The sequence below is a fragment of the Meles meles genome, chromosome 12 (assembly GCF_922984935.1).
Source record: "Meles meles chromosome 12, mMelMel3.1 paternal haplotype, whole genome shotgun sequence".
NCBI lineage: Eukaryota > Metazoa > Chordata > Mammalia > Carnivora > Mustelidae > Meles > Meles meles.
In genome coordinates, this window is record NC_060077.1 from 76,582,334 (window position 1) to 76,609,487 (window position 27,154).

Below are 27,154 nucleotides of genomic sequence, written 5' to 3' on the forward strand. Positions count from 1 at the left end.
AATAACTGAAAACGAAGTACTTTCATGGGCACCCAAGCAGACTGTCTATCCACAACAGAAGGAAAGCACAACTTTCAAAAGATCTCCTATATTCTCCTCATAATAATAATAACAATAATAGGCCAAATTACAATGCAATCCAACATAAATTAGAAAGCCAGTTTATCTGGACACTAAGGCAGGAAAAATATCACGGTTTATACCATTATCTCAAATATGTTTTTAAAAAGTGCTTATCTACTCTAAAGATCAGGAATAATATTACATGCCAAGCCTCAATAATATATTCTCATGTCTACATAATCTTGAAAAATAATCTATATCAGGCTATGTGTGTATGTGTAAAAAGGACAGAGTTAGGCAGACCTGGGTTTACAACTGATGTGTCCCCGGCTGCCTTGAGAGCATGTCATTGAACATCTCTGAGTCTCAGTTTCCTCATCTATGAATTGAGCATGGCAATCCTTGCATCTCATGGCTCTTGTAAGGATTCAAAAGATACAATAAACATAAGGTGCACAGTACGCCACTTGACATATTAAGAAGCACTTAAATTTTGTCAGTGTCATGCCCATCCAAACTTTATTATTCAAGGTGGTATCTTGCAAATAATCCACAGGGGAGGTCACGTGAAAGAGATTGATCAATAATCCAAAATACAGTTCTAAACCTTAAAAAGCATTCAAAGGGCACATGCTGAAGCAGCACACACACCCTATACCCCTATTAAGCAACACAGATTACAGAAAAACACCAGTAGTGGAGCCAGAGTTATTCCCGTAAAGGATGTGCAGAGCCATAAAGAATAAGCAGATCGAAACTTGTGTTTTAGAATAGCAAATAAAGGCACAGGTGGGAACCTCAGCTTTCTTTCTGCACAAGGAAGGCACTGGGCTGTCTACTCCTAAGCGGTTGCTATCCCCCAAATTCTATGATTCTAGTATAATGGGTTTAGTGCCACTTTACTTATTTTTAAATCTACTATTTTACTCCACTCCTTACAAAAAAGCCATACCACCATTGTGAATTGTACTATACAACAGCAAGGCGGGTTTAAAACGTGCACATACATACAAATACACACACAAACACACACACACACAAACACACCGTTAAATGATTGTTTCAACAAATGCCTTTAAGGAGAGATAATTTTTTTTTTTCACACCATAACCATGAACTCAAACTGTTATGGATAGAAATTCAGGATGCTGACCATTTGAATTTTCTCTGTGATACGAAAAGCACCCGTTGGATCAATTTTTTTCTCCCTGAATTGACTAAATTGATGTATCATTTTGGTGTTATGTGGACAGAGGTTAACTAACCTGTATGAACATCAAAAAATGTTTCTTCTCTTCCAGAAATGACCACAACAGGGATATGGTGAGTTTGACTGCTGCTCTTAATCGTTCAAACACCCATCCATTTGGCAATCTTTAACAAACACTGAACACCTAAGTAAAACTAAACAGTTATGGGGGGGAAAGCTCAACTTTTAAACTAAGAGAGGAAGATGTAATATCCATCACAGACTAACTGTAAATACATGTAACAGATGTGACGAGGGCTGTTCTTGAGTAGAGATCATTTTAGTGGCCCAACTTGAAAACTACTTTTTAAAAAGATGCCAAAGCTAGTATGTTTCTCTTTTGCTCATAAAAAGACTCAAGGGTAACCAAATGAACTATATTTTTGTTATAATAGAAAATTAACCCCTGTTCATCAATGAATTATAGACTTTAGGTGCATTTTTTTTCTTCTGGTGATTTTGCCACCCTACTTTTTAACAAGAATAATTTTCCAATCATCCAGGCATGTGTATGCTTTTAGTTGTTTTAAGATCAATGATATAACGGATATTAAATTCCTTTGTATAAGTTACCATATAGGTTACAACTATTTCTTAAAAATAATTCCAGAGCCCACCAATTCATTCTGTTAAGGTCATGGAAGCTCTGAACCACCATGGCTGAATTGTTTTAGTGCTCTCTGCTGAACACCTGCAAACATCAAACAAAAACTGCTGGTCCTTTCCTGGGTTGACAAAAGCCTTTCATGTGAAAAATGCTCCCTGGGAATGTCAGGCTGTAGCTCAGGTTACATTCCATTCTCCCTGGCAGCCTCACCATTTCTTAAGGTGGTAGGGAAAACCATGTTTGTGAAATGAAAGATTAAAGGGAATATGGCCACACTTTACTTTCATTCCCACATTGTGAATCACAATGGAGCATCTTATATTAATCGATTCAAAAGCTATTGGGAACTTTATGCATGAAATATCACCATGCCTCACTTTGAAGAAATATGGCTGGTTTTGCAAATATGAACAGTTTACTTACTTACAGTCTGGGTCTTTTTTTTCTTAGACCCAAGTTTCAAAGCTACCCATGAAAGGGACATCTGAGGCCACTCAAGGCAATGGATATTAACCTGCAGCAAATTTAGAAAATTATTTCTCTGTCCAAAGTTTCCTAGTTCATCCTTCCAGTTAAAGAGCAAAGTACAGTTTTCCTGATTTTTCTATTTGATATTCTTTAAAAGAGATTTATCTTTGTCATAGAGTGGAAATATAAGCCATTTTTTTCACTAATAGCTCTGTGTTCAAATATGTCTTGAATAGATGAGAAAAACCAACACTACAATCTGTACTCCATATATTATAGTCACCAACATACCACAGTGGATGAATACCTTGCATTTTCAATCCAGCTGCCAGAACAAAATAGCCATTGCACTTTTTTACCTTTACAAGTAAACATTTGGGCCTGAAACTACAACTGTGGTACACTGTAACTTAGTGTTCAGCGCCTTAAAATAATCACAGCATCCTCATTAGAAATATCATAACATGTCTTACTAAGGATAAAGTCTCTTCTAGGATTATGCATGTGTGCGTGTACTTGTGTGTTTGTGTGTATAGATAGAGAGATATAGATATATATTTGTCTTAAGAGCTGTGTAAGTTCAATATATAATCACTTACTAAAATGCATTAATACATATTCATACTTATCAAGCCTGTACTCTCTGTAAACATTTAAACATCATAGCAAAGACTCTATTTAAATGTGAACACAAAAAAGGGACCAGATGCTCAGATGTCTTTTTAAATGTAACACAATTTCATGCTCCTAAATTACTTTACTTTATTAAACCATACCTAAGCTGATACACTTAAGTTATTCCAAATGTATCAGTTTTCACACAGTGCAAAAGAGTTTTTTGCACTTTGAAAGCAGTCTATCTCTGGGCCTTTCTGACATAATCTACTTTTAGATTTAAGCTGAATACACATTTTAAGTAAAACCAGAAAGAAAATTACTGTCAGAGATAAAGTTAGTTACTGTTTTGATAGTTTAACATGAAAAATTAATTTGTCTACAAGAGCTACTTATACTGATCTGTACTTCAAAGTTGTGTAGAGAATATAATACCAAAATTTGGAAGGCATAATACCAAGACAACAAAAGATGTGAAGTCCCTTAACGGAAAATATAACAGGGTCCAAGGCAGCAAAACACAAATATAGGGTCAATAGTATTTTTAACCAAAGTGGACCCCAAAATTTAAAACATAAAATAGATCTATAGGAGGCATCTTATAGTCTCTAACATTATAAATCAAATTATGGAGATATAACATAGTCTTATGGGAGCCAGAAGAAAGAGAAGTAACTTAATCGGAAATGAGCAACTTTTAAAAGCCACTGATTTTATAGAAGCATACCAATTGTACAAATCACAAAGATGAACAGATTTCTTTCATTGCCAGAGCATCAAATGAAAATTAAGAGATGTGAAATTATATTCAACAGTTAACAGAAAATTCCACTGGCATCTCACAGCTAAAAGATGTCAACATTTACCAGTCTGACTTAAGAGTGGTACTCAGTCTAATGTACTGTTATTACCACTACCAGAACTCCTAAAATACTACAGCTGCTTAAAAAGCATAAATGGATTTAAGCCTAAATCTAAAGGATAGCAGGCAACCATGTATGCTTCCTTCCTATATGAAATTCACTGGACCAAAAAAAAAAAAAAAAAAATTAAGTGAATATCATATTTTCAGTTTTCACTTTAATAAGAGACCTTCAGGGAGTCCTCTATTAAAACTCCTCCTTAAATGCCAGATAATCATTGCACACACAGATTCCTTTGTGAATAACGCTAACATCTTCTTAAAGCATCACCCAAAGACCTTTCATTTATAAAATGTAAAAGTCCTTCCATATTTGCAACTTTAAATAGAGCAAAAATTCACTGCACAAGGAAATGCTTAGGGAAAAAAACAGCTAAAGCACCAAAAAGGATATTTTAAAGATAAATGAATTCATACTTTGCTCTCAGAGAGCAAGAGGATCTCTATTTACAGCTAGGGTTTGCTATGCAGGATTCATCTGCAAAATTAAGTGCTCACTTCTTTAAAAGGGTTAATTATACATAGTACCTAATAATTAATATTATTTACAAGGGATTTTCCCTTTTTTTGAAAGTTAGTTTTTCCCCTCTATTTTCAAATAGGGAAATAAATTCATTTTCCCCATGTCAACACTGGCCTTATCTTCACATGTCTGATTACAACTGTATTAGAAAATTGCTTTTAAATTAAGTAATGGAATTCTGAGACAGTTTCCTTGATTGATAAAAAAAAAAAAAGCCCTAATTTTAATTTTGCAAAAGATAACATTTTGTGTAAGCTATACTACTATGGATAATGAAATAACCATATCATTACAGGCTAAAATTTCAATGACTTTTTCAGAACACTTCAACAGAGCCAAAAATATACAGAGTGAATAAACAGCTAAGAACATTGAACTACACGCTAAGAAAAGAATTTACATACTTGAGCCAGTAAAATGTCCACTCGCCAAAGAAGTTGGTCCATTTTTCCCACTGCTCACAGGAGGTGAAAACATCTAAAAGAAACAAAGAAATATTACTGTCGAAAAGAAGACATTTGTGCCTTTTAGAGTTTGTCAAAGATCTTTCACACTCTTACCAAATAGCTTAAGAGTTTAGGCTAAAGGTTCATTTCAGTAAAATACATCACCATCCAACTTAAAACCAAAGCAAGCTTAACATTACCAGTCACCGCCCCCCCCCACCCCTTTACCACTGTTCTTTCTTTTTCCTCAGGTTCATCAGACTGCCAGCACTAGGCAATACTGCTACACTTTAAACAAACACAGTCCCCATAATGTTATCAAGATTCAAGTTGGAGGGCAGCGGCCTCTTTAGAAAACACTAGTTTTACAAAGGAGAAGAACAAAGTTGTTTGTTTTATATTGAAAACCTTGGCCATAAACGTGGCAATGTCCATTTCCATCCCGTATAGGATTTGCCTGTCATATGTGAACCCAAATAAATATAAAAGTGCCACCTGCACTAAATTCTCATTTCGTCTCTAACATGAGAGCAATTTGTAGCAAGACTCTCTCTCTCTCTCTCTCACTCTCTCTCACTCTCTCTCTCTCTCTCCCTCTCACTCTCTCTCTCCAGCATTTATTTCGACCCTAATTGGCTTCCCTCTTCTTCGACGTATCTAGTGGATAATGCGCACCTTCCCTGAGTCAGAGCCTGCAAAAAGCAAAGGAACGAATGGAGAAAGTGCAGCAAGCAGAAAGGGGGCTACAAAGCTGCCTAGGGCTACGTTTCCTGGCAAAACTTCCGAAAGCCATTTCTCCAGAAGAAGGTCCAGAAGAGCAACAGCGGCAGCAGCGGCAGCAGCGGAGGCGGCGGCGGCGGCGGCGGCGGCGGCGGCAGCAGCGGCAGCAGCAGCGGCAGCGGCAGCAGCAGCGGCAGCGGCAGCGGCAGCGGCAGCAGCAGCAACATGAAAGAGCCCCACTTAGAAGGCGGTTTGGATTTTATTTGTGTGTTTTGTGGATTCTTTTTATTTTGCTTTGCAAATGCATCTTACACCAAACTCATCTGGCATTAAAAATGAATTAATTCCCCTGACAGGTCTGGGACTTGGTTTGGGAAAGGGAAGCAAAGGGATGAAGAGGGACCAACTACAGCCATAAAACTCCACAAGTGTGTAAGTTTGGCTTTGTGTTGATATCACGACTGTGAAATTTACCAAAACAGTCTAAAGGAGTCTAAGGAATGTATGATGCTCGGCACACATACACGAGTTTTCAGAATCCTAGGAAAAGATGCAACTAAGAGGACTACAGGTCCTACGAACCCAAAGCATCATCAATTTAAAACTTTAAGAGACAACTGGGTCTCCTATTTTCTCTTCTCCATTTCCAGAAAAAAAAAAATAAATAAAACACGTAGTATGCAAAGTATGAGTACTCTCATGTTCAGATAAAGCCAGGTTTTAGGGTTGTCCTTTCATTTGGGGTGAGATTCCATTATTTTGGAGGTCCGGTGGGCAGGGAATTCAAGGCAAGTAATTACACTCTGGGGGGGGGGGGGGGAGCCTGACTCGTCCATCACACCCAAAAATTGTAGTTAAAAACTTATCAAAAAGACCTTCGTGTTTGCCAAGGATTCAGCCAATTAAAAATTATTCCTGTCCTTTAGACTACTATTGGTTTCTAGCTGAAGTGTTTGGGGTTTTTTTGTTTTGTTTTGTTTTGTTTTTCACAGCTGTTGTTAGTTTCCACCGTTCTTTCTTACCGCACTGAAATCCAGTAAATCACTCAGCTCTTTGTCCGTCCCTAAGGCAGCCATTCGCTGTTGGTGATGCATTTTAGCAAAATCACACAAACCTAGAAACATGGAAATAACCGCAATCAGAAAATCCAGTCCCAATCCTTGGAGAAAACACAATCGGATTTTTGGAGACTGGGGGGGTTGGGGGTGGGGATGTGGGGCGGGCGGGATTAAGGCGGAAAGGAGGGAGGGATGGGAGAGTTTGTTGGTTTTTTTTTTTTTTAAGATGGAATAGGCAGCAATAGCAAAAAAAAAAAAAAAAAAAAAGCGATATTGATATTGTATTTCCAAAGAGACGATCAAAACTGGTAACATCCACTATAAAACCAAATCCGGGAAGGGAAAAAAAAAAAAGCCGCTCTTCAGCGCATCATTTTATGCAACAGGAGGTAGAGCGAGAAATGAATGGATCACAGAAAAGAGAAACTACTCAGAACGATCCGGTCTCAACTTTCCCCCCACCCTCCACCCCACCCCCCTCACACACATTCACACACTCACACACACGCACACACACTCACACACACCACTCCCCTCTGCATTTCAAAGTAGCTATAAAGAAATTAAAGATGAGCGTCTCTGGAGTGAAAACACGTCCAAAGGGGGAGGGGTGACAGGGTCGGCGAAAGGGGGGGAGCAAAGTGGAGGGTCGGGTCCTGTAATTGTCCAGCACCCTAATTTGTGAAAGAAAGGGTTGTAAAAATTAAAGTCAGGCCCTTGGCAAAGTCATCGGTCCCTCCAAGTGGCATTGCTGGGGAGGGGGGGCGGGGGGGGTAGAGATGAGGAGGAGGGAAGAGGCGCGGGAGGGGAAGGGGTGTCTCTTCTGGGAGCGCCGGGAGCCGGGAGCCCGCGGCTCGGGAAGCGCGGAGCCGCGTGCGGAGCCGCCGAGCCCCAGCCCCGCGCCGCCCGGCGCTTCAGCCCGCCGAGCCCCGCCGGCGCCGGTACCTACCGCCCGCGCGCGAGAAGGGGCTCTCCGTGCACCGCCGGCGCCGAGGCGGCGTTCATGTCTAACCACTGCCTCCACCACCACCACCTCCTCCTCCTGCGCCCGCGCCCGCTCCTGCTCCTTCCCCGCCGCCGCCGCCGCCGCCGCCGCCACTACAGATCCGCAGACACACAGCCAAGATCCCTGACTCTTAACACCAACTCTCTTCTCCGGGGAGGGGAGGGGACGAGGGAAGGGGGGAGGGGGAAACACGCCGAGGCGCACGGAATTGCAAGTTCAGCAAAGAAATGGGTGGGGGGGCTCCGGCGGCGAGACGCGGCTCACTCGGGTCGGGCTGGCTGGGATGCACGCACACACACACACACACACACACACACACACACACCCCCAAAAAATCTCAACACCTCCCCCGCCTCGCAAAAAAATACAAACGAAAATTCGTCGAGCACCTCATTTTCCCTCAGATCGTCAGTTACAATCTGAAGCCTGAACAGTTCAGTTTTTGCTCGTTTCATCCATCGGAGGCACTTTGAAATTTATTCGAGTTTACATCCCCTCACTTCTTTCTTTCTCTGACTCTCGTTCCCTCTCACTCACACATCCACACACAGCAAAGCAAGTTTATACTAGGCTGCAAATACACGTGATGCAAAAAGACTTTGCCAAGAGGAACAATATTTTTCTTTTCCATATATAAACCAAACCACATTTTGCTGGGGAGATTTTCATTTCGGTAGTTTTGCACTGGGGGCGAAACCTAAATTGCATACTTTCTTTCCCCTCCCTTTTAAGTCACAGATTAGTATAGCTGCAAACTTCGCCAAAAAAAAAAAAAAAAAGCAATTTTTGAGGGTGGATGTTGTTTTGTTTTTACACTTGAGTTCCTAGCCACGCTAAGTCCCCGTTCGCCAGCACTATAAGTTTTGAATTCAACATTTACCATTGCAGGCCTTGCATGCTCTTAAAACATACTTTTTCACATCACTTTTTAGGATTAAAATTAAGCTTCATAATTCTATCGTTTCATAATAACAACCGTGCTTTAACCAGTATATGCAACATACGCTATTTTAACGTGTGTTAAAATACACATTCCAGAAACCCTGTAATTGCTAGATGTGCAAGTACATACACAAAATGCATGCACACACTTTTTCCCACTGGCAATTATTTAATAGGTTGTTCCTTTTGTTTTACTAAAACATTGGGATCGACATTTTAAAAATTAAATTCAATTACAAACAGTTTACTCTGACAGCAAATTGTAACGTTACCTTAAATGGCCACAAATATGCTCACAATATTCCAAGGAAAGTGACTTTAAAAAGAAAGACAAAAATCTTCTGCAAGTACTTAGTATCTCACATGTGTATCCCCCAAAAAAGTATTTTAACTGGTACTCAGTTCTGCTCCAGGGATATCCACAGAATACAAGATTATGCACCTGGCTCTGGTTTTTGCATTTTCCACCATAAAACTGCAACAAAATTCCCTCCCCCAAAAAAGAAATCATTAAAAAAAAAATCCAACAACTTTTTCTTACTGTTTATAAAAAAAATATCAATACAGGATAGTTAGAATTTTTCCTCAAACAAATCTTGTTGGTGGGGTTTTTTTCTTCTCCTCTTATAAAGTCTTAAACTTGTTCCAAGTTTAGAGGTGTCTCATCATCATCATCCTCCTCCTCCTCATCATCATCACCATTGACTCCCCCGTGGAGTCACATTGATAATAATAGGTTTCCCTGAAAGATACATTGTAATCCATTCACATCCGGGCACTGCGGGCTTATAAAGAGAAGGCGCTGCGGCCGCGGCTGCTCCTCCAGACAATGACTGGGGAGGGGCGGGGCGGGAGCGAGCGGCCATAGAGTAGTAAACAGAGCGCCTAGAGAGGCACCTAAGATGGCGGCGCGTGGGGCCACGCCTCCTCCGGGATCGGAGACGGGTGGTTGGACTCAGTCCGGTGTCGCGCGTGGGGCCGAACCGTGAGGGGTCTTGAGGTTGGGGCTGTTCGCAGGCCCCGTGCTCCCGTCCGCTGCTTCTTGTTCGCTTTCCTTGGTTCTCCCTATTTTTTGTTTTTGTATTTTTGGTTTTGGGTTTTTTTTTTTTTACTCGGAAGTGTAGTTTCAAAATAAATTAGGCATTACACGCCACAGATTTCCTCAGGGGAGTCAGGTGCCCTGGCTCACCCTGAAGGGAGGCTGGGGAGAGGCCGCGCTGGCCCCACCAACAAAAAGAGAGCCCGCATTCTTGGGTCGTGCGGAGCCAGGCCTCTTCGCCACGCTTGTGCAGCGTGGGGAACGGCCCCTGAACCAAGCTGTCGTTCCTGGGCTGGAAGAGGGATGAGGGTCCTGTCCTCGCCACTCCACCCCATCTTTTTCTAGGACCCTAGAAGGGAGCCTTCTAAGAGTAGGAGGTCTTCACTCAGAGAGGGCTTGAGTTTACTGCGTCGTAGACTCAAATCGAGTTTGTACCACGAACCACTACTGACCCAACTTAGAGTTCTGGCCAAGCAGTTACCTTCTCCAGCCGGATTCCTGGTCTGGGACCTGCAAATAATGATCACTTTGACGAATTTCAGGAGTTCAGGGGATAAAGATAAAGACCGAGCCACCACAGAGGACAACTTCCCTTTCCATCTCTAATTCCTCGCTGATCCAGTCCACGGATTTTAAAGGGAGCTTTCTCTCTTCCACCAGTGTATTAGTCCTCCCACGGGAGAAAAGCGAGTAATCATAATGATGGGGTAACACTTACATAGTGGGTTTACTATGTGCGAAACACTCTTCTAAGAATTTTTCAAATGTTGGCTGCTCTAATCCTGAGAATGACTCTAGAGGGTATTTTTTAAATATTTTTATATTATATATATTTATATACAGAGAATCAGAATCAAGCAATGCTGAATAGCTTGACTCAGGACACTTTGGTAAATGACACAAACCTGCCTAACATTACACAACTTTAATAAGTGATAGAACCCACCTTTGAAGCCAGGCAGTCTGGGATCAGAGTCAACATTCAACCACATTCCTATACCATCTGGCAGCAGGAACCACCTAATCTCCATTTTCTGATGCAATTTTGTGGCAGTAACAGAGTTCAGATCAATTTTTAAGACCTTTAATTCATATGTAAGCTTTTAGAAAACAAGAATTAGGGCATTTATAGTTTGTTTCCTGAATATTCACACATTGTGAAGATTTCTGTCTTCTATCCCCATTCCATGTCCTCATCTTAAAATAAATTTTACATGTAGACACCACTTTACACTGTATTATCACTGCATTATCTGTAATTCTCAAAGTAAGCCTCTACAGGGTTATACTGAGATGATGTAATAAAAAATTCACAAACATTTGATGGTTCTAACTCTAATCAGCTCCATGACCTAAGGCTTGAGGTCAATGTCTTACTGTAAAATATAGAGGCTAGAAGATAATCCCTTAAGATTCTTTCTAGTTTCTAGTTAGATTGTAAGAGTCTCCCTCTCCTGAATTTCAAGGGGAATAAATGGTCTGTCCAGAAAAAAAAAAAAAAAAAATGATATGATGAGGTCTGAAACCTAAATGCACACAACCGATTGCTAGCATTTTTTTTTTTTAGATTTATTTTATTTATTTGAGAGAAAGAGAGAGTGAGCAGGAGGAAAAGCAGAGGGAGAGAGATAATCTCCAGCAGACTCCCTGCTCAGCATGGAGCCTGACCAGGAGTTCAGTCACACAACCCTGAGATCATGACCTGAGCTGAAATCAGGACTTAAACGCTTAACTGACTGAGCCACTCAGGCACCTCTAGCACATTTTTTTTTTTTTTTTTAAAAACAACACCCGACAGTCCGAAAACCATGCAACCCCCTTCCTATATTAAATTCGGGGACAAATGTGGATTGCTTTTGTTTCTGTTTTTTTTTCCCCCTGAACTATCAGAAGAATAGATATATCTACAAAGTTATACTTATGAAGATTGGAGACAGCTTAGAAAGGAAGACTCAATAGAATTTTGTGAAATTTGGATTAAAAGTTAAGTGTAGCAGATACGATTTGGGGTGTCTCTTCTAACTACAGACTCCCTTCCTTAAAAACCTGTCCATAAATCCTGATATAGAGGTAGAACTTGGTGTGGGTACTACATGATTCTTTCCTAGCCCAGTCTCACCAAGCTGATTGGATCATAGGAACTAAAAGAGGAAGAGATTGGCAGTAGTCTATGGTGAGTGATAGATCTGACTTGTTGAAGTCAGCGGGCCAGGGCTGGTGCCGGGAAGCCAAGCCATGTGAGCCCTGGTTATGGGGAAACAAGAACCATGAGTAAGCAGAAACTGCTCTTTAGATAAGAAAGATTTTGAAGGTTCTGAGAAAAGCAGACAACTTGAGTCCTAGGAAGAAATGAGTAGAAATACCTTCCCAATTATTATGAGGGTCACTTTGCCCCTGTCCCTAAGACAGCTGACTTCTGCAAAGTTCCCCTTCCCCAATTGAGCTAACCTGAGTACTTTTCTGATCCTTGCCACTGAAGAATTTAGAATTTAGAAAAGCAAAAGATTCTTTAGATTTCAGCATTTCTAAACAGTCCTTAACATTAAAAAAATAATAATAATAAGTGGTGACCACTATTCTAGAGTATAAACACCGTTCCACTTCCACATGGTAGCAATTCTATCCAATTAATTGTGCCACATAATAGTCAGGACAGTATATATAAATGTCATTCCCTTTCTACTGTGTTGTGACCTTGAGCAAATTTCACTTGTCAGAAGCAAAAAAAATAACTTGTCTTCAATACTCTACATGACTGGTTAAAATCAAATGAGATGGTAGAGATGAAAGTACTCTGAAAATAATGAATTATTATGAAATGTAAGGCATCATTATTGCATAAACTAAGTTGATGCCTAAAGATCACATTTAATTCATAGGAGTATGAAGGAGTGGCAAATATTGAAACCCAATGAGTCATAGAAAAAGACAGACATTGAAGGGGGCTTGGACCAAACCCTTGAGTTTAGTTCAAGATTTCAAGGTCCCATAACTAATGAGTTACAGAGGCAGAAGCAGCCCTCCAGTAACTGAATGCCAGTCTAGAATGCCATACCATTCCTCTTCAAATTTCATCCACTTGGACCTCCCCCAATATTGTCCATGTTAAAATAAATAAGCAGACAAAACTATACACACACTCTGCTCCTTGATGATCTCAAGAAGTTCATCCAAAAATTCAACAAATAATTTTTGAGTGCCTACCTTGTGTGAGCATTTCTTCTTTTAAGCCCTGAGGCAAAAATGTAGGCCCCCCCCCAAAAAAAATCACACCGATATAAAAGTCAAGGACAGGCTTGACCGAAGTCACAGTGAACAAGATATGTCCTGTGGAAGATATGTGGGAAAAGGACTTTCCCAGTGTAAATTTAGGGCACAACCACCAAGGACCCCAGACTGGAGCCCCACAGACATTGCAAGGCTGAGTGAGAAAAGCAGGACAGAAGAGGAGGGATTAGTCAATGTGTGTGGCAGAAGTCCATAGCTTCATGACGCATGCATAATCCCATCTACGCAGGGCCTTTTGCATTTGCTGGTTCCATGATTCTTTCTCTTGGTGGCTCACACAACCGGTTTCTTACCATCCTTCTGGGCTCAGCTTAAACCTTACCTCTTCCTAGAGACCTTTCTAACCATTCTGTCTAAAGTAAGCACCACTCTTACTATTTTCTGCCACATCAACTTTATATCCTTAGTGGCACCTTTCTCATTAGCATCCATTTGTTAATATGTTTACGTTTAGATCACCTGTCTTCACCGCCAGACTGCAGACTCCGTAACGCAGGTACCACATGAATCTTGTTCCCTCCATTTTCCCACATCTGATGCCATGCCTGGCACATATTAAGCATTTGATAACTATCTGTTACATAAGTGGATCAAGAATCTGTCTTTATTCTTAAGATGCGCACTTTATAGTGAAGAGTATAGCTTTCATAGCTTTTCAGATCAGGCTCTCTTTAAGGTTTCCTGTTAGCTTGATTTCATTGTTGGTAAATGTTGCTGGTGAATATCCAGTGTGATGTGAAACGGGCCACTGGCCCCTTGTCACCTCAATCCCAGACGTTAAAGGATTGCGTCATAGTATTGCTTCACTACTGTTCACCACTGTAACATTTTATGGATGAGAACACTGAGGCTTGGGAATACAACAAGTTTCCGGAAGTCACACAGCCACTACATGGCAGAGGTAAGATTCAGGCACAGGCCAACCATGCTTTTGTTTACAGTTCAGTGGCATGTGTCATGGCTTTAACAAGCTTAGGAAACCATATGGTTAACAAACCATAACAAACCTTCCTTATTGGACCTAGGCACACAAAAGGGCAGAATTTTTATTTTAGCTATTTTTAGATATTTTGGGGGTTTGGGAAAGGGAAAGGTTAAAAAAAAACAAAACCTTTCATTCTTAGTGTCCACGGAATTTTGTTAAAAAGGACTCCACAGATTTAGTGCCAGCTTTCGGGAAGATTCCCTTCTAATCATAAAACTGTTTTCTCTGCTATAGTTTGAAAATAAGGGAAAATAAGGCAGGAACAGAGTCCCAGAGGAGAAACAAAGTTGTGTATAGACCATTTGGTCTGCCCCCTGATAGTCTCATCCTCTTTGTGTGTCCTGCAGGTTTAAAAGTTCAACATGTGTAGATGTTTTCTGCAGTTGGCCATGACCTCAAGCCATGTACCTGCCACTGAGCTAGAAGGACGATCTACCTGTGTCTGAGTCTCAGCTCTTCTCTGGAATAACCACGTGATCTTGGGCAGTTGGTTGTATCCCCAAGCTTCAGTTTCTTCATCCACAACATGGGTATAATAAACTGCCATAAAGTTATTATGACCCATTAAATATAAGAGTAGTAGCAGATGAACTTGGCATAGTGCTCATGCAGTGATGGTAACCTAGCAGTTATAATACATACTCTTCAGTGTCACAGTTTTCAAATTTCCACCTCAACTCTTTAATAGTCAGGAGATTGATTTACTGGGTTTGTTCAAAGTGAAATAGAACAACATACGTAATACCAACATGCGTTGCACGAATGAAGAGTAAGCAGTGTTTTACAGAAGGCTGTTCCGGGTGAGTCTATACAGCATAGTGTGCACAGAAAGTTACTATAAAAAAATATTTAAAGCTGCCACTTTATAGGTGGGCTTCATTGCTTTGCTAGCAAAGGTGTTCATGAAGCATATCCTGGTATCATAGTGGAGAAGAGAAATGAAAGCTGATCACCTCCTCATTCTTTCACTTCTCTGCTCAAACTGCATATTATTTCAAAACCAACAGCTACACCCCACCAAAGAAAAGGAGATGACTGGAAAGATAAATGTTTTAAAAATAAACAATGTAGAAAGGATACAAGGAATTTTTTAAAAGATTTTTTAAAATTAATTTATTTGACAGGCAGAGATTACAAGTAGGCAGAGAGGCAGGCAGAGAGAGAGAGGAGGAAGCAGGCTCCCTGCTGAGCAGAGAGCCCAATGTGGGGCTCAATCCCAGGCTCGATCCCAGGCTCTATCTCAGGCTCGATCTCAGGCTCAATCCCAGGACCTTGGGACCATGATCTGAGCCGAAGGCAGAGGCGTTAACCCACTGAGCCACCCAGGTGCCCCAAGAATACAAGGAATTTTAGAAAACAGCAAGAGAAACTTTCACCTATTCAAAAGTGCAATAAAACTGATTGAACTTAATATACTTAACCTGTGGTTTTTAAAATCCCTCAAAAGCTGTACTCCCCTTGCTGCTCCCACTTACCTCGGTAACTTTCTCTCAATGTCTCCCTAAAGGAAGTTTTGTATCTAGTCAACTAACCATACAGCATACCTTTATTGAGCAGTTTGTCTATGAAAAGTGCTATGCTAGGCAAGATGTAGTGAGTAATTCAAGATGAAAAAAAACAGGACCCCTAACCTCCTAGCATCCCGTCCTAATGGGTAGGCCAGACACAAATCACCCCAACTCCTGACACACTGAACTGAGACACACTGCTATCAAGACAAAAAACTGCTACAAGGCTATAGCCTAATGAGTAACTATCAGGTGGAAAAATCTGAAGACTTAGAAGAGTTGAGGTTAGAGCTAGATCTGGAAAGAAAAGTGGTATTACTTTCAGGCAGGTAGAAAGAGAAGCACATTCTGGGCTAAAGTGCTAAGTCTGGCAAAGGCTGGCTAAGGACTAAGGGTCTTGTTAGTGTTCGTGAATAGAACTAAGGTATTAAAACTCAGTTGGCAAATTTGGACACATTAGCTTTTATTCCTGATGCATGGGACAAGTGGGGTCATGCCCAAAGAAGCAATGATCGAATACTCCTTGAGAAGATCATCTGGGAAACAATATAGAGGAAGATGAAGGTAAGAAGAAAGGAAGGCAGACACCAGGTTAGAAACCTATTGCACTTCTTTCAATCAGTGACTGTGAGTCTGAAGGAGGGCTATGTTATGGCTGTGGAAACTAGAAGAAATCATTCAAGAGACATTGTGTCTAGGTTATTAGAAAAGTTATTTGGGTTACAAAGCAGCATAAAAAATCCATTCAAACTGGCTTGAACAATAATGGGCCTGCAAATCTAAAAAATCTAGCACCATCAATTAGGGCTTCAGCTTTGTATCTCTTCATTTTTCTCAACTCAGCCTAACTTTCTAAGTCAGGCTAACTCCCTCATGTTCTCCAAAATGGCTACTACGATCAAAACCTGAAGCTATAAACTTTTTTGTTTGCTTTCAGGAGGGGATAGTTGCTTGTTCTCCCTAAGCTTTGATACTAAAGCGTCAGCTGGACTCTAAATTTACTATCCTAGGAAGACACTTGCTTTGACCCAATCCAAGTAATGATGGATTACATCCATCCCTAAATAATTATGTTGATGAGCCTCAAACTTGTTAAAGCCCACTCTTGGAGTTAAGGTGAAGCCAGTCCTATCCAACACACAAGGCTTCTATATGGGGGTGGGGATGGGGGTCGGGGAAAGGATGGGTATTGATTGGAGAGGCAAGGACAAAGTCTGCCAACCTTTCTGGACATCCGTGCCACCATGCATCTCTTTCCATCCTTTATCTTGTTTGAACTGACCTCCCTCGTGTAGTTCCCTTGAATAACTCCTACCTTTACATCAAATCCAGCTTAATTCTTACTTCCCCTTTGAAATCTGCTCTGACTTCTTGATTTTCCCCATCACTTCCTCCTCTGAAACTAACTCATTTACTTAAAACAAAAACCTTTTTAAAAAATTGTAGTATAACATATAGTAAAAAGTAAAAACCTACAAAGGTTGGTAAATTTTTACATGCACAAATATCAGTTCAACCACCACCCAGCTCAAGATATAAAACATTTTCAGCAACCCACCTTTACCTTCACTGTCCTTACCCATGCCTGTGACTTGTATCGCCAGAAATTAGTTTTGCCTATTCTCGAACTTGGAATTATCCAGTATCTATCCATGTGTATCTAGCTTCTTTCACTTATCATTACATCTGTAAGATGTATCCATGTAGTTGTGTATAGGAGCAGGGTATTCTTTTTTATTGTTGTAAAGTCCATTGTAGTAAGATACAACAATGTGTATATCCATTCAACACCCCAAATTCAGGCTTTGCAAATTTTGACTATATGAGTAAAGCTACCTTGAAAATTTTGTACATGTCTTCTGGTGGATATATGCACTTAATTATCTCGAGTATGTATATAATAGGATATTCTATTATATCCTATTATATAGGATATCCTATTATATACCTAGGATTGTTGGCCCACAAGTAGGCACATTTTAGTTTCAGAAGACACCGCCAGACAGTTTTCCAAAGTAGTTTGACCAACTTTTACTTGCACCAGCAATATATACAATGAATTAATTTACTTTTAAAATAAACTATTGTGATCTGTTTATTCCTGTGTTGGTATCACTTCATCAATTAGACTCTAAACCTCTAGAGGGCAGAGACTGTCTTAGAGTTCTTCATTGTTCCAGTGCCTAACATTGTGTTCTGCAAAGGCATAATGAATGATTCCATCAATTTTCAACAAAACTCTAGCTATGAATTTTTAGAATTATATATTTATTATTCTGTTATTAATTAATAATGAATAGTGTGATTAATAATAACACGTTTTCCCTTCTCACTTTTGTGTGTATATCCAAAGGAACTAGTAACAGTTCTCTGGATCTCTAAGAGAAAGATATTTGCACACCCATGGTCATTGTAGTATTATTCACAATTGCCAAGAGGTGGGAGCAACCTAAATGTCCATCAGTGAATGAATGGAAAATAAAGAAAACGTGATATATGCGTAGAAAGTAATACTATTCAGCCTTTAAAAAGAAGAAATCCTGTCATATGTTACAGCATGAATGATTCATGGGATATTAGGCTAAGTGAAATAAGCCAGTCAGAAAAAGACAAGTATTGCATGATTATTATATATCTATGAGATATGTAAGGTAGTCAAATTCATAAAAACAGAAAGTAGAATGATGATTGTCAAGGGCTTGGGGAGCAGTAAGGAGAGTCGGAAAGCTCAGAGTTTCAGGTTTCCAAGAGGAAAATTCCTAGAGATCTGCTGCATGTTGTTTGCCAACACTACCGTATACTGAAGACTGGCAAAGATAGTATATTTGATCTTATGTGGTTTTACCCCATAAAAAATAATAATGTATTTTCTTCTAATTTTAGAATTTTAAAAGTTAAAACTAAGTAATTTTTAAAATGCTAAAATTAAAAGAAAATGCATTATTTTTCACTGTGGTACAAAGATATGAAATAAAGCAAAACAAATGTATTGTAATACATACATATATTCACAATAAGCAAACAAAAAGTTATTATTTCTCTCAAGTTCAATTTTTCCCAGCAAATTTTGAGGTTCTAAATTTTACTGATTTGATTCTTTAATCTATTTTTAGTTAGTGACAAATTTTATCATATGCTGTTTTACCCATTTACAGATTGCACTTGGGCTGTATAGTTCTACTAATAGGATTTGATAAAGATTAATTTTTATATTTACATGATAGCTCACCCACAAAAAAACTTCTGAGCAGTTCTCCTTGAGTCTTCTAGGATTGTGCTACTGGCAAACTCCATTCTCATTTCTTCCATATTTTAGTTGCTTCTGTGGCTATTTTTTCTTCCTATATATTGTTTGGGATCTTTGTCTTTCTGCCTTAAAATCTACTAATGATTTTCCAGAGTAAAGTATACTACCCCACACTCCTCTTGCATGGGATAATTTGTGACTTCAACAAAGCTTCCTGTTTGGATGTCCTCACTGATTGTACTTTCCTTTCTGCAGGAAACCTAGGAGCCTGCTGACTTCCATGATGTTTTGCAAACTTTCATGAGCATCACAATAATCCAGGAGACTTGTTAAAACTCATTCTTGGGCCTTCAATCCCAAAGGTTCTGATTAGCAAATCTGGGGAACACAGGGACCCCAGGGACCCATGCTCCAACTCCTGCATTGGAGCCAGCAGACTCTAGCTCAGTAGAGGCCACTGTGCATATTTTTCCCAACTCCACATTCAGTATGTCACATAGCTTGGAATCAACCAGATAGGAACATTTATAACATTGAAATCAGCAAATGCTAAAACTCAGAACTCTTCCCCCACCTCATCCCTCCTTCCCCCCACTAAGCCAGATGTTAAACATTTACCAGCATGCCACCAAATGCATGACTTTGCAAGCAGCCAAGTGATGGTGATTTTGTTAGTCCTGAGACCACAGTTTGAGTTTCATGTGTGCAGACACACACACACACACACACACACACACACACACACACATCCAGATTTTTTAACCAATATGAAATAGCTTCATCTATTCTGCAACTACTAAAATTTCAAATGCATGGTAAGGCTAAACCATTTATTTTTTAAGAAAGAGAGAGAATATGTGCCTGCGAGCAGCAGGGAGGGGCAGAGGAAGACGGAGAGAAAGAATCTTCAAACAGGCTCCATGCCCAGCATAGTGCCTGACAAGGAGCTCAATCTCATGACCCTGAGATGATGACCTGAGCTGAAATCAAGAGTCGGACACTTAACTGAGCCACCTGGGTGCCCCAATCAAACAATTTCCTGGGGTCAAAACTCTTGATCTATCTATCTGTCTTTCCATTGATCTATTCACCTGTCTCTGATTAATATATCTATACCTAATCCACATTCACATCTACATCTACATCTATTTTGATAAATCCAGTATGTATCACTTCACCAGATTGTCTTCATACTCTCAGTAATTACTCAGTCAAAGGCATCCATTTTGCTTACAAAAATCAGGAAAGAGAACTGGCAAACCTAGTCCATTCCAGCTGGGATTTCTGTGAGTACCCTAGAGTCATTACTGATAGCCAGTCCTATGCCATCTGATGGCATCACCCACAACCATGATGATGCTTTTGCTGGTGGGATCCTCTCAGAGATCACATTCTGGCCTACATGTGAGCTCCAACAATATACGCTTTTGCCCATATTCACGTGTGTGAATTTTAGGCCAAGGAAGCTGGTCCAAATGGGCTTCTTACCTCAGCCATACGTGGCAGAAATGGCCATCCCCATGTATTCCTACAGTAGAGTGTCTAGGTTTTGGCATCCAACCAGGCTTCTTTTCCCTTGGGGCACATTCCTCTCTGGAAGCCTTATAGCATGCTCCTCCCATCAGACCTCAGACATGACAATTCTAACACAACACACATAGAGGTTCTAACCATCTTACTCTGAGAAAGGAAGGAGCAGGTAAGATCTCTATCCTCTCAGAGGGCTCGATGAGCCCCATTAAACTTGCTCTCCTCTTCCCAAGTGACCAAGAGCTCCTAGAAGTGGTAACTTCAGTTGGAACCTAAAAGATCCTTTCACTCATTCGTGGGGCCAACCAGGTTTCCTAGGCTTACATTCCATTATTGAGAAAAATAAATCTGTTTCAGAGTGGCCATCTGTGTCCACTTCCTGATCAAAAAGTGATTGTAAACCTCTCTTTAAAAAAAAAAAAAAGAGTTCAAGTCCTTACACCCTATGCCATCTGTACCTAACCTATCTAGTCATCAGGGATTTTAAACTATAAATGGGACAGTGCTATAATTATTTGAATTCCTTTCCTTTTTGCCTTTAGTATATCATGCCATGTTTTCACATCAGTGTACATAGGTTTGCCTGATTCATGTTAATGCCTGTATAATACAGGAAATTACAGTACTATCACACTTAATGTGTACCAAGCCCATCTTTAAATACATTTAGTTCTCAGGACCACACTATATGAGGAGGGTACTATGTGGACTCCATGGCATAGTAGAGTAAACTGAGGTACAGACAGATTCAGTAAATTGCTCACGATCCTAATATTCGTAGGTATCCAGGGCCAGGATTGGAACCTAGACTGTCCACGGCCTTAACTGTCTTGCCCCTGGCCGTGCTATGCCTGTACCACAGCTTTTTTAGTCATTGCTTTGCTAATCCTGTTCCAGGTTGTAATCTTTGTTGGCATCCTCTGCTGACTAGCACATTCTTGGATGCCTCTCCTACCTCACAATGATGTGTATTTAGGGAATTAAAAAATAACTGTTATAGTAGCTTACCTCAAAATGAAAGTAATTATTAGATAAATGACTTTCCTTTAAAAAATGTTTTGTATTCCAAAATCTCAATAAAAATTACTTTTGGGTTATCACCAGCTTTGGCAAATCCACATTACAGCCACGGGCCATTACCATCGATAATTGAGAACTCACACACGTGTTAATCAATCATTTATTCCTGCCTCCCCTCTCTCCTGCATGGTTCGAGATGTTGCCTATCTCGGTGTAGTTTGGGGAAATAGTGAAAGTGTATCTCTCTCTGTAGTCCAAAAAACTGTCATTGCAGATGCAATGAGTTAGATAAAATTGGAAAGGTGGGTGGGAGTGGACTAGGTGGGGAGGGGATTATGCTGAAAGATTTTCCATTTCCACTGGCAACAATTTTATACTATGTTGCAATCACACTTAATGTGTACCAAGCACATCTTTAAATACATTTAGTTCTCAGGACCACACTATATGAGGACGGGAACTATGTGGACTCCATTGCACAGAGAGTAAACTGAGGTACAGACAGATTCAGTAAATTGCTCACGATCCTAATATTCGTAGGTATCCAGGGCCAGGATTGGAACCCAGACTGTCCACGGCCAAAGAATGTTCTTTGTCTACTAAAAGTACACTTTCTAACCTTTCTCAAAAGCTCAAGAAAAAGAGAAACCAAAATGAGCACAATATACAATGTAGTAGACTATGCTTCTTCATTTGATTCAAGATGAAAGTTCCCACTTTGGGGATAATAGAAAAAAGACTGGATTAAAAATAATTAAACTGTGTTCAGATCTTACCAACTGTGTGATCTTAGACAAGATTTTCTTAATCTTGGCACTATTGACATTTGGGCTGGATAATTCTTCGATCTGAAAGACCATCCCGTGCTCTGTGGGACATTTAATAGCATTCATAGCCTCTACCCACCAAGTGACAACAGCATCTTCCCCTCACATTCCCCTGAGTTGTGACAACCAAAAATGTCTCCAGATATTGCCAAATATTCCCTAGGAAGCAAAGTCACTCACTCCCTGGAGTGAGAAGCACTGCTCTAGAAAAACCTCCAAATTTCTTAGAACTACAATTTCTTCATCTCTAAAAATGAGGATCGTTTTATTTACTTTATGGAGTTATTGTAGAGACCTAAAGTACTTGCCCAAAACTGTAACTTAAGAATGGTTTCTTAACTATGAAGTTAGGTATCACTTTTATTATTTATTATTTAGCTTATGCTGTTTTAGAACGTTATATATGAAGTATAGTATTATTTTAAAATATATATTACTGACATATTTATCAACCTAAGAATGTATTTCCATGTATATTTCTAAGACAAAATAGTTATAATACACGGAGCAGGTAGACACTAACTATTCACTACTGTCTATAAACTAATAGCGAACATTGTTCTATTTCCTAACCAAAGGCTGTGCCCCTGCTGCTGGTTAACCCATTTTCAAAAGGCCTGCTGTCAGTCCTACAGGAAAATAGGTCCCTAGAATGTAAAGCAGATTCTCACCATCCCTACGGCCAGGAAAAAAAAAAAAATCACAAAGTGTGGATGTTATTCAGGAGGACAGGAGAACATCTCCATTTGCAAAGCGCTGCATAGGAGAGAATTCCTCCTAAGGAAAAAGCAATTTCTCTGATTCCTGGCTTGTACAGTCCTCCCCCTTATCTGTGGGGGATCCGCTCCAAGACCCCAGTAGATGCATGAAACTACAGATAGTACTGAACCATGGAGATACGCTATTCCTTATGCATATACACCTACCATAAAGTTTAATTTGTAAATGAGACGCGGTAAGAGATTAACAACAGCAACAGTAAAATAGAACAATTCGTGTGATATACCATAGGGGCGCCTGGTAACTCAGTCAGTTAAGTGTCTGACTCTTTTTCAGCTCGGATCATGATCTCAGGGTCTGGGGACTGAGCCCAGTGTCCGGCTCGGGGTGTGGGGCTCAGCTGGGGAGTCTCCTGGGGTTTCTCTCTCTCCCTCTGCCCCACCCCCACCCCCTCTCTCACTCTCAAGCGCACGCGCTCTCTCTCTCTCCAAAATAAATAAATAAATAAATCTTTTAAAAAAGCACAATACAGCATAATTACATAAGGGTACTTTCTCTCTCACACTCAAGGTATCTATTGCACTCACCCTTCTTGTGACGCTATGAGACGACAAAAAACCAGCGTGAGGAGAGCAGGGGGGTGAATGACGCATGCGTTCTGACGGAGTGTCGGGCCACTGTTGACCTTCTGACCGTGGGGCAGGAGGACAATCCCCTGCTTCCGGAGCGCAAGGAAGGGCGGGATGTGTGTCACTGACGCCGTGGAACGTGAAGCCCTGGTTAAGAGGGAATACGGTACCGCCGAACGGTCTTCTTACCGTGCGCATCATTCAGAAGCTTGAATTGTCCTAACTGATGTTCATGCCACAAGTGCTATGTCCTTAGAGCTCCGCAGCACGGGACGTCATGTCTTTTGGAACCAAAGGCTTCAGAAGGATTGGCACATTTTTGTCATTCTTCCTGTATCCGTCTATAGTGCGTGCAAAGTAACACGTCCTTTCATGCGAAAGGCAGTGCACACATCTTTATTGAATGACTGGATGATTATTGTGCTGTATCTTTTTTTTAAATTAACATAAAATGTATTATTTGTTTCAGGGGTACGGGTCTGTGAATCATCGGTCTTACACAATTCATAGAAATCACCATAGCACACACCCTCCCCAGGGCCCATCACCCAGCCACCCCATCCCTGCAAACCCCATCTCCTCCAGCAACTTAACAACAATAGCTTTCAAAAAGATACAAAGATTGTGCCCATAAATACTCAGGGGAGGTTTTAATTCTGCAACTTCATCAATTTATTTCAGGCAGATTCTTCCCTTTTTTCTGCTATGCTCCTAACCCCACCCCAGAATTCTTGGAGAACTAGCTCTGATATGTGTCAAGGTCACACACTGGGAGGCCTTCAGTGGGGGTGGAGGCAAGTTTCCTTCCTTTCCTCATCTTCCTCTTTTTTCTTCCTCTAGTGCTGGTAGGATGGGCCTTGCTGGGCATTCCATCGGGAGGTTAAGGAAGGGTTAAGATAGGAATACTGGACGTCTGCTCAGAGCTGGCTGTGGTCCAGGTTGTAAAAGCAGGACAAAGAGGGTCTTTGCTTTCTGAGCATTGCTGAACCGGTGTCAACAAGGTAAAAGAACACAGGGATTTGAGAAAGGGAGCAGAATGGCAGGGGATATGGCAAGATATGATCTCCCTAGGAAAGGGGATAAGGAAACCCCAACATCTCCAGTAAACAATAGATAAAAAACCAACTTCTACAAAGGACCAGCAATGACCTCAGTTGAAGGGAGTCCCATTTTATCATCTTGGAAAGCAGAGAGGCATTAGAGTGTCCATTCTAATGTCTACCATTTAAGGACAGCCTACTTTGTGGTGGGACTCTTCCAGCAGGAGCATGGGAATGGAGAGAGGTGATGGCTGGTGAAGTCACAAAAGGTAGACCCTGGAGGGAGGTAGTTTGGCACAAGTTTGAAGAACCATCTTGGCAGAAAACAACTGAGATTCCAGCCCCTTTCACTTTTTAGTTATTAGAAACTTTCAGCTACACAGGCTTTGTCCACATGAGGGCAGCTGGGATTTCAGGAAAGGGCACCTAGAGGGGCATTTGTCGTGAAAGGGAAAGACAAAACTGATAATCCTGCCCACTATAACAAGAGGGCAGAGGGTGTTAGGGAGCTGGGATTATCAAAGTGTGTGGCCAAGGCTGAAAGTCCACCATATCCTCTCACCCAGGCATACTGACACTCTTAGGAAAAAATGACTGAAGCAATAAATATGAACTAAATGAGCCTCAATCTTGGAGTTCAAATTTGGGACACCACTGGGCAAAGGAATCTGGTCCACCAGGTCATTGCGCAGGTGAAAAATTCCACCTGGTGATGTGAGCTGAGTTTTCAGTGGTGACCTCGTGTGGCAGGGCAGAAGTAAAAGGGTCAATGGGCTGATTAGATTGTCCAGTTCTCTATTCTAGAATGGGGAGGGACATTGGCCCTTTAGACAGAGCAAACTCCCTGGGCCCTTTTTTGGGGGAGGGAAGAGGTCTCAAGTGGCAGAGATTGGAAATCTATCTAAATTGAACATATGGAGGTATGAATGATTAATTGGAAACATAAAAGAGATGGACTTGCACTAGTACTCCAAACTGGTGCGGCAAATCAGACCAGTGGCCTTTGCATTTTCCCAGCACTTACACACACGAACACAAATAGTCTCACATACACACACCCCCAAAACCTGATGAGGCAGATATCATTGCTTCCCATTTCACACATGAAGAAATAGGGGTGCAGAGGATTAAATAGCTTACCCAAAGCCACAGAGCTGAGAAGTGCTGGTCACAGCTGAAACCGAGGTTTGCATTCCTACACACATTGTGCTTCAACTCTGCTACGCTGTCATTGAGGGCAGTGGTTTTCCAAAAGTGGTTCCAAGACCAATTGCACAGTGTCACTTGGGACCTTGTTAGAAATGCAGATCCTGAGGACTCATCCCACACCTCCTAAACAGAAGCTCTGGGGTGGGACTGGCAATGTGCTTTACAAGCAATATTTTCTTTCTATTTTTTCCTTATTTTATTTTATTTTATTTCCAGTACAGTTAACATACAGTGTCATGTTGGTTTCAAGTATACAGGCAATATTTTCATTTGCAGAATGATTTTGTCATTCCAAAGTTTGGAGAATGAAAGTCTGAGATGCTTTCGCAAAATCTTCACTCCAAACAACAGGTAATACCTATAACTTATGAAGGGTAAATATTCTCTTAGCCAGAAAAATAAAAAATAAAAAATAAAACCCACCAAAAAAAAACCTAGGCTAGAAATAAACCAATAATCCAGGCTTGGTCCTGATTAAAATCATATTTATTCAAAGGTGTTTATTCTTTTAGTAGATAGATGACAATTGAAATACTAGATAATATTTATCTACTGTAACAATTACGTTAAATTAATTCATAATGTTCACTCAATAACATTGTTTGCATATACTCCTACTGCTAGGAAAGTGCTACCTAATTTATTTCTCACACATCAAAATCCAGTAAATTGATATAATTATATTATTTTCTCCAGAAATGCTGATGGGTCTGGTCTGCATACCTCAGAGGGAAGGGGAATGAGAACAGTGGGTGACATCATGTACCATATGTTCAGCAATATCTATAGCACTGTAGGTGCAATAAGCAGAGGTAAGAGTATTTATGCCAAATTTCTTCATTGTTGGGGGACGTGATTGAATTTTAAGTTCATATTTTATTCATTTCCCAAGTATTGTATTTTTTTATATGCTCTTATTTAAAAAAAAGATCACCGACATACTAGAATTTGTTCTCATCTTCCAGAGAAACCTGTAAACCAATGGAAATATTTTTGAGTGTCTGACCAAATGGCTGATAAAAAAATGTGTTATTCTCCAAGGTTAGAAGGTCAAGTGATCGATTTAGTTTGATGCAGGATTTTTACAATAAATTTTCCAATATATTACAAGAAAAATATTGTAAGAGTTGATGAGGATTTCTCCCATGTTAAAAGAATGGTGGATTCAAAAAATAACTAATTTCTACTTAACCCTGCTTCTGGTTGCCTTTCTTGGGCAAATTTTGTCTCCAAAGGATCACCAGGACAAACCCAAGGAAATCTATTCTCCAAGAGACTAAATAAAGATTTTGGAATTAGATGCTTTGAGTCCTAATCCTAGGTCTGTCAAGAAAACTTTTTATAGGCCGCTCTTCACAAGTTCCATTTCCTAGTTTTTTAAAAAATTGAGCGATCTCACATTCTCAGCACCAGATTGATCATGGGAAGGTTGTCACTGATACAGAAAGCTATCATCCTGTCAGTAGTGATTATTATAAAGACTTAATATGTGT

The 27,154-nt window shown here is 40.3% G+C and overlaps 1 protein-coding gene across 10 annotated transcripts in view; it reads right to left on the reverse strand.

Moving 5' to 3' along the window:
* TCF4 (transcription factor 4) overlaps positions 1-9,099 on the reverse strand; it is a 349,439-nt gene extending 340,340 nt beyond the window's left edge. For 2 of the 10 annotated variants that reach the window (XM_046024544.1, XM_046024543.1), the window contains exons 1-3: positions 7,621-7,876; positions 6,636-6,727; positions 4,852-4,924 (exon numbers count right to left, since the gene is read on the reverse strand). In XM_046024544.1, the coding sequence (XP_045880500.1) occupies positions 4,852-4,924; positions 6,636-6,707 (145 nt within the window). In that variant the 5' untranslated portion in view covers positions 6,708-6,727; positions 7,621-7,876. Of the gene's footprint in view, positions 1-4,851; positions 4,925-5,388; positions 5,406-5,568; positions 5,587-6,635; positions 6,728-7,620; positions 7,877-8,066; positions 8,172-8,891 lie in introns of those variants that run through there. The other 8 variants (XM_046024539.1, XM_046024540.1, XM_046024541.1 and 5 more) reach the window with 8 other exon arrangements.
* Between the last annotated feature and the right edge of the window lie 18,055 nt (positions 9,100-27,154).